Here is a 14,395-nt window from a genome sequence, read left to right on the forward strand (position 1 = left end):
CTTTTAACCCTATCACAGTTCCTGTGATGATACTAGCTGACAACACTATGTGGAGTTTGCTTGTGGGCCTAGCTTTAGTGTGGATTTCTGGCGCTGACTCTCAGTCCTTTACTGAGCGCCAACTAACGCCAGAAAGCGCAGCGCTGGTCCAGTCGTTCAGGACATACTTGTCTAGTGTCGAGAGAGACAAGCGAAATGAACTGGAAAGAATCGGAAGGGGTAAGGCCAAAACCAAACAAATAAGATAAACAACACTAACACTAAAAAATGCAGTTTTGAAATGGAAGAAAAGAAAACAAGAGTAACGGAACGTGATCATTTTGTTATTCTGTAAACTACTGTGACACTGTGACATATATCTCAAACAAAGCAACTCAATTTTCATATAAACGTATATTTTGTTTTATCTATCAAACATTGAAGAAAACACATATCATTTGATTATAAAGTCGTACTGTTGCCTAATGACTAATCATGTCTACAATCCCCACAGAAAATTCCTTTAGTTGAGCGCTTATAGGCTTCTATGAGCAATAGAAATCGAGGAATGGATCAGTTAAATTACCGTAAAAAATGTGTCCATATCATATTTAATCGTATCCTACAATTACTAATATAAAAAAGTCATGAAAAACTTTTTTTCATAAAAAGATAAGTGGGTCTTGTCAATGCGCTTTTTTGACGTTACAAAAAATCCTTTTTGTTACTTTATCAAAATACACCAACCTCTGAAAACATATCGGAAACATGATTTTTTAGTAAGAAGTAAATTTGCGATTTGTTTTCAGAGCTAAAAATGCCATTTCATTATAAATTGTTTGTACAATTTTTTAAGCAAGAATACAGAAAAAAGAGTTTGATAATTAGATACAATATCATGGAATGTATTATTACTATAATTCAATAAATATTAATTAACAGCAGCATCTAACGCGAGCGATCCGACGTGTAGCCTCCTCTGTACGGACAGGAAAGATTGCGGAAACATCATTCAAAACTTTGGTCTCTATCTGGATCCAAAGTCAGCAGTGCGGATGTGTAAGTCGGGAGCAAAAAATATCCTGGTCCAGAGCAATTACGACACCTCGCCATATTGCCAGTACCTGCAGTCTCATTTTAACATCTGTGAAAACAAGACTGCGGTGATGGAGATTGGGTGCCAGTTTACCTGCGAAAAGTGCAAAGTCTGCGGTAAGGGTAAAATCTTGTATTTTTAATGTTTTTTTTTTTTTTTTTTTTTTTTTTTTTACATCTTGTTACTTCTCTAAAGGTAAAAAATAACTATTTGAAGACATATTTTACACATTATGAAAAGTTCCGTCAAGAAATGATGTTTACTTTCAATTTAATTCCCCTCAAAATGTTTAAACATTGAATTTGAATGCATGTTACAGACCAAATTAGACATTTATTAAGATGTTTTTTGAAAATCATAATGATTTTTATGGGAATATATATACAAAACTATTTGTTTTGCCATGTGTAAAAAAAAAACAAGGTCTATCGACATGTAACAGAAGCGTGTATTATATGATGAGGCTGTTGTTTGTTCTGTAGATGACGACGAGTGTAAATGCAGTAAAAACTCGATCGGTGGTTACGTGGACGGGCGCTATGTCTGTAAATGTAACAAAGGGTTCCGAGGGGACGGCTTCACCTGCATAAGTAATCATTTTAATACAGTATTGCGACCATCCTGTAAATTGTTTAACATGTATATCATACCCACTATATAACAATGCTTCCTGTGAAGTACCTCTGACTCTGCTATGTTTAGATATCAATGAATGTAAAGAGAACACCCATGACTGCCACAAAACACGAGCCAATTGTACCGACCTGACACCCTTCTGGAAGTGTGCCTGTAAGGAAGGGTACAGCGGGGACGGCAAGGAGTGTGAAGGTGGGTAGAACAGTTGAACTGTAAAGATTTGAAAACATTAAACAAGGTTAAGACAAGTGTGTCAGTGAACAGACATAAAGTCGACATACTTTGTATTTTGTATGTTACTTTCAGCATAACTTCAGGAATAAACATTTAATGTTAAAAATCAAGTTTCATTTTCTTTTAAAAAAGTCGATTTAAATAAAAATTATTAAATGGAGTATGATGTGAATTAAACATACAAATAGCTGGTTTTGATTTTATTTAGTTAATTATATGAAACATTATGGTTTGTAAAACAACTGAAAAAAAGCTTACCAGTCTTAAAAGTGGGAAAACATCTTTTTAACCTGATTAGTGCAAGATAATTGTGTAAAGTGTAGTATTTTTGTGATAAATTGTTGAAAAGGGATACAATTGTTGAAATTGTAGATGTGAATGAGTGTACGACAGAGGCGTTTCCACCCGGCAAAGCCTGTGACACATATGCGACATGCACCAACACCATTGGGAGCTATTATTGCACTTGTAACCAGGGATTTACTGGAAATGGTTATTTTTGTGAAGGTGTGGTAAAATTCAGGCTTAATTCGCCATGCTTTAAAAAAAACAACTTTGTGATCAATGTCAATGTTTGATATCAAACGGTACTACTTTAGTAAATATAATACCTTTCTGGTCAAATTTTAGACATACCTGAATGTGACAGAGGAACGGACAAGTGTGCTCGTGCGTCTGATGGCGTCACACGGATAGCCAGCTGTACTAACACGTTTGGGTCATACAGATGCAACTGTAGTGAGGGTTATAGAGATGTTAACAACCCAAAAGACGGAAAGAATTGCACCGGTAAGGATAGGATACATTTTTTACAGACTGATTAAAAATATCATAAAAGAATTTCAATGTCAATGTAACCATATTACTTTAATCCTCATTCTTTATATTATTTTTTAATATGACTAGATATTGATGAATGTAAGGAGGGAACCCACAATTGTGATAGAAGGAAAGGAACTTGTACAAACACTATCGGATCATTCAAATGTCACTGTAACAAAGGATATGAAGGCGATGGAGTTCGCTGTTTCTGTAAGTATTCTCAAAATTTTCTTAAAGTACCATTGATTTCTTGAATAATAAAAAAAATGCATCTCTATAATATTTCATATACGAATCTAAAATTTTCTTGATAGGGAAAAACCCATGTACCCAAGGAACACATGACTGTTCAGAGAACGCTAGATGTCTCGCACAGTCTGATGAAACACATGAGTGTGAGTGTTTGGTTGGCTACAAGGATTACGCGGCTGAAAAGGGGACAGACTGCAGAAGTAAGGATTCTGAATAATTCTACTGTAACAGGGCTTGTTAAACCAATTAAAATAATAAAAATAATGAAATCTTCAATCATGTTACAAATAACTTTCACCAAGAAAACACTCAATGAATATTGTTGTCCATAAACCTTTGGTTCACAGACAGAAATGAGTGTGCGGATGGTTCACATGGCTGTGACAAGAACACGACCAGAGCGACGTGCACGGACTTGGTGGGCAGCTACAAGTGTTCCTGCAACAAGGGATGGGAAGGCAATGGGTTCCCCAACTGTAGAGGTAACCAATTATTGTAACCTACTTCTAAACTCTAATTCTCTAACCACAAACATTGATCAATAATTCATTAACATACATATAAAAACTTATATCAAAATTTGGTACAATTACAATTAAGATCTAAGAAGTTTAATAGTTTAATAAAGCATATACAACTATGGAGGGTTTGAATATTTTTATAGCATCTGTTCACTGCAGTTGTAAATATTTATTAAAAACATATCAAAAGTATTGATAAAGCAAGCTCTATTTTTTTTAAACATTAGTTGTATCTACTACAGTGTCGACAAAATACACACCACAGTACCATCGATAAAAATCGCAGATATGAAAATTAACAATAATATATAAGTTTTATAGAAAATTATTAACAGAATTATGAAATCATAATTAAATAAAAAATTCAAGATCAATAATTCTCTAAATAAATAGCAATCTTTTGTTTTATATACAGATAGAAACGAATGCATTGATGGTTCACATTTGTGTCGAGGAAAGGCATCTTGTGTTAACACACTTGGATCTTACGAATGCGCATGCCCCGTCGGTTACAGACTGACTGAGGACGGGAGAAGTTGTGTGGGTAGGTGTTCAGAAAAATAGATATCATACATGAAATTGTAACATGTTATGAAAGTATATTGTATAAAGACATCCAAATGCCATGTTCTCCTTCCTGACACTCTTGTACAATTCTGAGAAAAGGTGAATATATCCATTATTAAAATACAATGAAAACTCTTCTCATGAATACTTTTTTCTATTATGTAAATGATGAAGTAACAAATTGGAATAATTGGAAAAGACGAGAAACGTTGGCAAATAATTTTTGATAAATGTCATCTCATATATATTTGAGAGCTGCTCTTCACAACTTATTCCAAATCCAATTTAAAATTACCGAGAAAACATTCCTTCTTTCGTTTTTAGTAATAGTCATTCAATTTAGTATTTCCATGGATTTGTTTTCGATACAACTAACAAAAAGCGATAAATATTTATGTCTGGAAAACTTATGAAATACTAATAAACAGAAATAATTATGGATATGATGAACATCTATTTACTTCTTAGACATCAATGAATGCCGCGAGGAAAGCGACAATTGCCACTCATATGCCACTTGCACAAATACGCAGGGATCTTTCTTCTGTACTTGCAATACTGGGTTCGAGGGTTCTGGAGTACTCTGTAAAGGTACTATTGCATTAAGATCTTTTGATTCAAGTGCGACTATTGGGTGTGAAACATTTTAATATATTCGACTAACTCTTTGAAATGCTATTGTCATATATCTTTGGTCAATTTTATATTGTATATGATCGTTCATATTGACGTTTCTACATTATATTATGTACGCAATGGTGATTAAACTTATCTGATCAAAACAATTAAATGTTTGATATTATGATATTTTTAATATATCAATTTGCATACCTATTCTTCATGTGATCCAAGATTATATGTTTAAAAATATAATGTCAACATGATAAAACATATACAATTAGCACAAAGTTTCAACTCCCAACTATAGAATGAAAAAGATAAAAAAAATTCTGTTGTTTGAAAAATGATATTTTGAAAGATAGTTCTTAAATAGAATCGTACAATGTTATGTTTTTTCTCCATTCCATTAAGATATCGACGAATGCTACAAGAGAACAGCAAATTGTGATGCACGTGAATTCTGCACCAACACATTCGGCTCTTATAAATGTTCATGTAAAACAGGATTTGAAAGAAACGAAAAGACCGGGAAATGTGACGGTAATTCATAAACAACATATCAACGGTTTGAGTATAAAAACAATTCCATTAAATAAAACGTTAATTTGCTTTGTATATAATGATTGGTTTTCCTGTCATGTGCTTTGTGAAAAAAAAATTGCCTAGGCTTACTTTTGTTTATCGGTTTAATCTATTTATTTTGCTTTAAATGATATAATCAATATTAAATGATATAGTTAAAACTACTAAATCTTTGAGCGGAAAATGATTCTGTTGTTGAATGGCATTTCTGACATCCATCATCAGACATAATTAATATATTTTCAGATGTCAACGAATGTGAAAGGCGAACCGATAACTGCAACAAAACCTACACCTATTGCAAAAACACTATTGGATCATACTCCTGCTTATGTAAGACCGGCTTTGAGCCGTGGAGCAACGATTGTAGAAGTAAGCATATTCATTTTTTAATTATATCTTTGATTTGAAGTTCAACATATTATTCTTTCAACATTTTGAGTTGCTGTGATGTGGTTTTTCAGATATCAACGAATGTCTCAGAAATACTCACGAATGTTCTGCACACGCCTCATGCACAGACACGTGGGGTTCATACACCTGCTCGTGTAGGACTGGCTTTGAAGGAAATGGTAGAATTTGCAATGGTATGACTAACTGTTCTACGCCCATATTACAAAAAATAACTGGATGAACTAGCAAATATTTCTACTTGTTAAGTACCTTATGTTGCAATTTACTGAAAAGCTGTGTGATCAGTTTTCTTAATATTTTCATAAGATACTGACGAATGCAAAAGGAAGACAGATAACTGCCCGAACCCCCGGCCTCCTGGAATTTGTACCAACACTATTGGCTCCTTTAGGTGTTCTTGTCGCATAGGCTACAAATACCAAAACAACAAATGCATAGGTAAATGATTATCAATTACGAATTTATTAACAAAGCCATAAATGATGTTAAATCAGCAAAAATAAAATGTGCATTGATATGAATGTTAGCCCAGGTGATAACCGGACAAATTAAATTTATGAGATAAATTAATGACGTGAGTGCATTACATAATTAAGTAATAATTCAATCAATTAGTCATTGCACAATACGTTTTTCATTGTAACAATTTAAAATTAACCAGAGAAATATAAATCATCAAAGTTCTGAAATGAATAACGTTGTTTTCTTATTTTAGACAGAAATGAATGTTTACTTGGAACGCACACATGTGGGGGCTCGACTTACTGCTTTAACACTATAGGATCATACGAATGTCGCTGTAGGAAAGGATTTGAGATGAAAAACAACAGATGCGTTGGTAGGTGTTCAGCCTGTAAACATTATAAACATGCATGAACAAAATAAGCAATACCATATTCTTTAAACTTATGAAAACATGAGCAGAATGCATAGACAAACATAAAATTAAAACATTAAATTCACTTTATGTTTAAGCCACAATAAGTAAAATGTTATGGTCTGGGGGTAATTGTTTTTTACTTTTAAAAAATCTTATTAATTATCTTTACTCCGGGTTTGAGTTCTCCAAAAATTGTTTGACGAAGTGTAATATCTGAAGTAAAACATGGCTTTAAAACACACAAAAAAATGTTAAAAAACAAATACTGATTTTGATATTCATATTTTTTTTAGGAAGATATCAAATGACATAGGTTATTTAGAAGGGAGCAGACTATTTTATTCAATTCTCTGTTTTCACTAAATATTTATTTACATTTCAAGACCTTTCAGTTGTGCCATGATTATAACTATTTTCATGAGTTATTATTTCTTCTAGATATAAATGAATGCGTGAGAGGGACCCACACGTGTGACAAACGACCAGGTGCTTCAACTTGCACAAACACCATTGGATCCTATACCTGTAAATGTAACACTGGATATGAGGGAAACGGTCACATCTGCAAAGGTACATGAAAATTTCTAAATGCATTATTTACAATATTTATTTGATTTAAATGATTTTTTAACATTTTGACACGATGGGTTTCAAATTCAACGACTGTGATAAATCGCAAATACAGCATGTTACATATGTTGTAACTTTTCTAGATATCAACGAATGCGAGAGAGGCACTCATAATTGCCATAGCCAGGCAACGTGTACAAACACCATTGGCTCCTTTAAATGCACATGTAATGTGGGATTTGAAGGAAGTGGAGTTGTATGCAAAGGTAATTATTTTCAATATTGTGTAGAACACTGTCAAGATTATCAAAAGTAAGCGCACATATTGTGTTTGATATTGTATTTGCTATGTTATGGAACACATTCTGTAAAATATATTCAAGTTTATAATGTCATGCATATAGGATAATTCATGATTTTTTTTTAGAGTAATGCTCTATACCATAGCAATAATTGATTTGAAACAAAACAAATATATTTGGTTTAAATGTTGTCCTGTAGATATCAATGAATGCAAAAGGAGAACTCATAACTGCCATAAGGACTACGGGCTCTGCAATAACACATACGGAAGTTTTAAATGTTGTTGTAAGAAACCTGGATTTGAAGGCAATGGAGTCATCTGTAAAGGTAAACACTTCCAAAACAAACAAAACAAAGGCTCATAAACTCAAGTTTGACAGTTATAAGCCTGCTTCATTAAATATTAAACTTTATTGCATCAAGTGCACATTAACTATCATTATGAAAGTGTTGAATTGTTTATCCTCGCAAACGTAGTATTAGCACAGCAATTATATGTAGTTAAGAGAATTAAAATAAGACGAAACAGGAGGAGAACAAATTCATGTGTAACTTGTTTTATTGCATATTTATATACAATATTTATTTTTATATATTATTTATATTGTTATTTATGTTATGTTTTCATCATTTAAACTGTTTCTGTACATATTTTAGACATAAACGAATGCGTCCGTAACACACACGATTGTCATCGCCCCCACGCACAGTGTACTAACACTATAGGAAGCTTCACGTGTAGCTGTAAGACAGGCTTTGAGGAGAGAAACGATGGTCGTGTATGCATAGGTTAGTATTTTCATTTTAGCATCAGAACAAGATTTAATGCAATTGTTTCATAAAAATGCATTATTTTAGATCCACTTGCACATCACTCAATTGATTAAAAACCAGTTATGTATTTTTCCATGTATTTTTTTTCAAGATTTGTTTTCAATTTAAATTGTTTTGCTATTTTCCAGACATCGACGAATGTAAGAGAAACACTCACAATTGTCACCGACCCCACGCGATGTGTGACAATACGATTGGTTCCTTTAAATGTAGATGTAAGGACGGTTACCGAGGGGACGGATACACATGTACACGTACGTAGTTCTCGATTTATCCTCTTAATTCAATCTAAGATAAAGAATAGAAATCGCCACAGTTACGTTGACTTAATACTGTAAATTCAATATGCTTATTAAAACTCAATAAAACTCAATACTTGCAGCTGTAAGACCATGCAGTGAAGGTTCGGATAAATGCAGCAAGTACTCGACATGCACTGACCTGACTCCAGGAGGAAAGTATAAATGTGACTGCTACTTTGGTTTCTTTGGAGATGGAAATCAATGCACAGGTTAGTTCTACTGTTTTTGTAAAAATTCTTGCACCTTCAGATAAAAAATGTATTTATATTAGTGGCTTGTATAAAGAACCTGTAGCATTGTAAAAATCTTGATCCATACTCCACATGCCCTCTTTTGTTTTCAAATAGAGCAGTTATTATCTGTTCTTAGAGCGTAAATTAAAATAAAACCACTCATCACTTGTTAACTTTGAATGATATTTATCATGTAAGACCGATTGATTTTGATTGGTAGTCTTTTTTTCTCGGTGAAATCATAAAGAATAGATAGTGCATTTCAATACTTAATGGACAATCTCTGATAGTTGTGAAATGCTTAGGCACCAAGTATGAGTTTCTTTTGCATCAGTGAACAGAGTGTCATCTATAGATGATATCAAATTATCCCTACATCAGTTAGCGTCGCTTGGATCCTAAAACACTCCCCCAACCCTCAACCAACTAAGTGTTTTTAGTTGTAATGCAACGTAAATACAGTTAAATTTTAGAAGTGTGTCACACTGAAGTAACCGTAAGAATTAGGATAAAGGCTTGTCCGTTGATATATTTTAAAAGGGGATAATTATTGCATCATTTCATAAACATACATATCTTACTTGTAATATGTTTTATAATTAAATTAATTGATTTTGAAAATAGAGAAAGTCGAAATATAAAATTTTTTCCAAGAAAAATCGTTTTTGTAAGAAAATATTACATACTACAACAATAAAAAATGTGTTTACATTTAAATTGAAATAAATTAATGTTGCAGGAAGCAGAGGGAAAAGATTTCTCGTACTCTTCATGAAGAATATAGAAGATCCGACAGAAACCAGTCCTCGACCACGCCATGCTCAAATATACATTGCCTCGCTCAATAAAACAGACGTGAAAATCACAACATCTGACTCGTTAGCAAAGTCATTGAAGTCCAAAATAGACCAAACAGTATCGATGAACTCAAACTCTGAGAAGATCGTCAGTATATCCCAAAATGTCCGCGTGAATGATGCAGTGGTGGAAAACAAAGCCGTGATGCTGGAGACGTCAGAGGTGACGTCAGTGTTTGCTCTGAACCATGATGGCTACACGTCAGACAGCACACTGGTTCTACCCATAGACAGACTGGGGCTAAAGTACGTGACACCCTCTACAGAACCCCATAACAAGCAGCACTCGGATTATAACAGTCAGCTCGCTTTTGGAGCGGTTCAAGATCAAACACGCGTGAAGATTACACTGAAACTTAACAGTGGGCAATATATCAAATACGGAGGGAAAAAAAATCGGGATGGAGATAAAATCATTGTGACCCTGAACAAATACCAGACATTCCAACTCTCACATAACGGCGATCTAACGGGTACCTTAATCATCTCCTCCAAACCAGTAGCTGTATTCTCGGGAAATCGATGTAACAAACTTAACAGTTTTGGCTTCTGTAGTCATTTGGTAGAACAAATTCCCCCCATGGACAGTCTTGACACGACTTATATCGTTCCTCCACATTTTGAGAGAAGTGGCACTATGGTCAGAGTGGTCTCCGCCCACACTGGATCCACCACTTTCTCTTATACCATAGACAAGTCCACAAGTACAAAGACTATCGGAACTTTTGGCAACTTCGACATCACCGTCTCTGGTAAACAAGCGGTTGTGGTGGACTCCAAACGGCAGGTCCTAGTCCTGAGTTTCGGTCTTGCTGCCCGCAGACAAAAAAATGGCGACCCTTACATGACCATGGTTCCCGGGATCAATCAGTATGTCCACCAGTACCACGTGTCTGTGCCTCAAGGATTTGAACAGAATTATTTTGCAATCATGGTGAAGAAAGGCTCCGAATCATCACTGCTGTTGGACAACGACAGCATCAGTTCGAAAAACACTGTATCGGAATCTTCAGTGACCGTCAAGGGGCAGGACTACGTTGTTCTGACCGTGATGGTGAACCAAGGGGTGCACCGAGTGGAAACCAAGGACAGGTCAAGGTTCGGTCTGATGATCTATGGTCACGGCCACGATGACGGATATGGATTTGCCGCCAACATCCTGGGTCCTGGAAAACTGTAAAACGTCAAGTAACTTTAAATTCATCTCTAGGGATTCTTTGTAATTTCTGGGAAGGTTCAATAAATAGCTTTAAACGATTGGTTGTCATTTATTGTCTTCATCGGAACCGAAATGATATATATATATATACATTGCTTTTGAAGTGACTGTTGTGGTAATTGTAAAAACAACATTATAGGCAATTTTCTGAAAATCATTACTTATCTAACACATACATAAATTTTAACGAAAAATTAATCATCACATACGCAATATATATATATCGGCAATAACTATTGGTGGTATCGAACCCACTCCTTAAAAGCCTAGTTCTTTAAGGATATATAATGTCTGGTGCTCAAACCATTGAACCGTTTCAGACAGAACAAATTGTATTGTTTAAATACTACTGTGGTTTTATCAATATTCGTTGAATACCAATTTTCATGGACTTTTGATAAGTTTATCCATAAAATTAAATGTTCTTTAAAGTGCTATTTCTTCTAACTCTTTGTATCGATGGGGTCTTTAACCACGAAATTACTTATCCTTAAAACTGTTATTTTTACTTTGTCCACGGAAATTGATACCCTTGAATATTAATGAAACTACAGTATATGCGAATTTTGCACGAATTTACGGACTTGTATTTTTTTTATTAAACGTTCAGTTATTGGGATACAAAATAGTATTTTCAATATACATTGGGCCATCTCTCCACGTTTTTGTTGATTAAAATCGGTTTGTTTTCCGTTTGATTTTTTAGTCTATGGCAAAATTAAGGAGCACAAACCTACTCTACAAAAGAAACGGCATTGACGTTTAAGAAAATGACACCATCTGGAGGTTTTGATACTCATACTTAAGTTTAAATGAACATATTGCAAATATTAAACATATCAAGGGTTTACAAATCGATGTTGTGTTAGATATTACTTGTTTTCAATGATTTCGAAAATCTTAATGTACTTGTTGATATTTTTATTTCATGGTAGCTTATCCGTCGCATATTTCACGCCCTAATTACCCATCTTCTTTAAATGTGAAACGTAATTGGAAATGACTAATCCAATCTTAAAAGATCACTGTTTGCAACAATTTTAAGCTCCAATTTTAAGAATAATGTTTTGAGGTGACTAATTTGGAGAGGACAATTTTGTTGGAAGGAAAACGTTGGCACGGTATCAAGAAAAAATTATCCTACTTTAGGATTTTTTAAAAGGCATTTTAACAAATGAAATCGGACGAACAGAAGGACGAATGAAAATACACAATTTTCAAAATAAAACTCCCAAAGAGCGAACCACTGCATTTGATTGGCTGAGAACAAAATGGAGACCATAGCAGTGTTTATTTTTTTTGCTTATTTTGTTGCTGTGTAATAATATTTAATACGCATGCTCCTCTTTCTGGCGTCTTAGTTATCGTTTCCACTGATCCAAAAACTGGATGTGAAGAATATTTTTGTACATTTCTAAAACAAAAATCATATTCTAACACAAATAATTTCACTTTACAAGATATTGGTTATATTGTCAATGAAATGATATCTGACAAAATTATACTATATATATCCAAAGTTAAGAAAATTAGGTTATTGATATGAAATTGACGAACTTAAGATTTTATGTGCTAGTTTTAATATTTACTTATCGATGTTAATGTATCCATTTCCGGGATTTCCTTTTGCAAAATTTACAAAATTGCAATGAAACCATTTTATATCATCAAATAACTAACAGCATTGCTATTCTACGTAAACATTAATTGATCATTAGCATTTTATCCAAATGGTTTATTTCAAAATTTAAAAACTATAATTTTTTTTAATATAAAATTTTCCTTTTTACCTATCACCGTGTAGAAGTACGTGCAATATTAATATTGATACGATTCAAACAAATTGATATCAGCTATCTTTAAACGTAATTTCATTATCTACAATAGCCATCCCTTGACCAACAATAGTCCCATACATGATCGCAGCCTCCGCCTAATTACTAGGTTGCGTGTCTGTACCGGTAGGTATGTAAATGACATATTTGTCACGACACCCTACTAATGTTGCACTATTGGGGGACCTCGAAGATAGTACCATATTTATATTTATTCGTTCTTATCTATTTTCTTTGTTAGGTTTTTGGTTGATATTTGGAAAATCCATTATTTGAAATTAAAGTGTATTATATATTTATTTAAAACGATTTCTAAAAACCTCTTTAAAACGCTCTTATTCATAATTTCAGGACATATAATTTCACTTTATAAGCATTTATAAAAATATTCACTGATTTTTTTTCATAAGTGACATTCTAAAACATAATTATTTAAATTAGTGTAATGCATTGAAAAATAATAAAATGAATTGTGATACGCAAATCAATTATTACTTCTGCAGAGCACTTTTACCATTTATCAACATGATATTAGAACACACAGAACGCCATTTTTGTTGCTGAACCTATGTCTGGTGTGAGTTTTAAGCACTTACTCTCACAAAGTCGTTTTTGAAGCATCGAGTGTCACAGGAAAATGCATTTGTAGCCCAATCATTTAGGGAACCTATTCCTAAAAGAATTTTAAAGGGTAAGACTTCAACATACATTTGAAATCAGAAAACAATTGACGTTTTATTTTATTTAGGCCTATAAGGTTGGAAAAAACAAATGGAATTGAATTTTTTATTTTGTTGGGTGGGTTTAAATACAAAATTAACATTATGACAAGTTGTCATGTTGTAAATTTTGTATTTAAACCCACAATTAACATTATGACAAGTTGTCATGTTGTAAATTTTGTATTTAAACCCACCCAGTAAATTGAAACTTTACAACATGAACCAGCTATAAATTTATGAAAATAACTCACTGTATGAGACAAACTTGAATGAAAGTACAATGCACATTTTAAGAAAATAATTAAATCTCTGTCATGGTAGATGGTTTCTTAATATTAAAAAATAAGTCATTTTGCCCATGATTTCCTTTCCGTGACTTAAATTTCTATCAATTAAAGACATGCTTTCCAACTATTATTATTTAACTTGCACAAATTTTGTTAGGGGGTGTGAATGTTCCGTAGTGAGTTTTATAAAAGCTTACTATATTTATAAGAATCTATTTAATTGTTATTTAATAGAACTTGAGCCAGTGAACAAATAATTTACATTCTGATCCGCATCAATATAAGTATCATAACTTAATTTTGATACAAAATCTATTGCATATTTTTTTAAAATAGTTTTTCTCTTACAAGAACGTTTTTCCCAATTATGTTCAATTGAAAAATAAAAAAATAATAAACACAACTTTTGTAATGGTCCCAATTGATAGTCTAATTCAATTTTCATGTTTTTTTTTTCATTGATTTTTATATATCATTTGTAACTCTAACTCACATAAAATTTTCATAAAAATCCCTATTTGGGTATATTGGGTCTGCCGTTCTGAAATGGCCAAACACAACTTTAAACATGCACTACAACAAAACACCAAACAAGATAGAAAGAAATTTACAACGAATTGTCTGTTTCT

The 14,395-nt window shown here is 33.1% G+C and overlaps 1 protein-coding gene across 1 annotated transcript; it reads left to right on the plus strand.

Moving 5' to 3' along the window:
• On the plus strand, positions 1 to 10,960 carry LOC128165171 (fibrillin-1-like). Its single transcript, XM_052829422.1, has 23 exons — positions 1 to 219; positions 922 to 1,191; positions 1,558 to 1,665; positions 1,778 to 1,903; positions 2,318 to 2,452; positions 2,576 to 2,734; positions 2,852 to 2,977; positions 3,082 to 3,219; positions 3,367 to 3,501; positions 3,956 to 4,084; positions 4,576 to 4,698; positions 5,140 to 5,268; positions 5,557 to 5,682; positions 5,775 to 5,897; positions 6,031 to 6,162; positions 6,440 to 6,562; positions 7,043 to 7,174; positions 7,318 to 7,440; positions 7,676 to 7,804; positions 8,135 to 8,266; positions 8,440 to 8,565; positions 8,694 to 8,822; positions 9,586 to 10,960. The coding sequence occupies exons 1-23, from the start codon at positions 27 to 29 to the stop codon at positions 10,881 to 10,883; spliced, it is 4,344 nt and encodes a 1,447-aa protein (XP_052685382.1). The 5' UTR covers positions 1 to 26; the 3' UTR covers positions 10,884 to 10,960.
• Positions 10,961 to 14,395: the final 3,435 nt, after the last annotated feature.

This window comes from Crassostrea angulata, chromosome 1, assembly GCF_025612915.1.
Source record: "Crassostrea angulata isolate pt1a10 chromosome 1, ASM2561291v2, whole genome shotgun sequence".
NCBI classification, from domain to species: Eukaryota; Metazoa; Mollusca; class Bivalvia; order Ostreida; family Ostreidae; genus Magallana; species Magallana angulata.

What these genes read in the sequence shown, in the direction of transcription:
- LOC128165171 (XM_052829422.1), top strand. Translation starts at nt 27, where the DNA reads ATGATACTAGCTGACAACACTATGTGGAGTTTGCTTGTGGGCCTAGCT. An exon ending in GGACGGGAGAAGTTGTGTGG is followed by an intron (nt 4,085 to 4,575) that starts GTAGGTGTTCAG and finishes TTTACTTCTTAG; the next exon opens with ACATCAATGAATGCCGCGAG. An exon ending in AGATGGAAATCAATGCACAG is followed by an intron (nt 8,823 to 9,585) that starts GTTAGTTCTACT and finishes TTAATGTTGCAG; the next exon opens with GAAGCAGAGGGAAAAGATTT.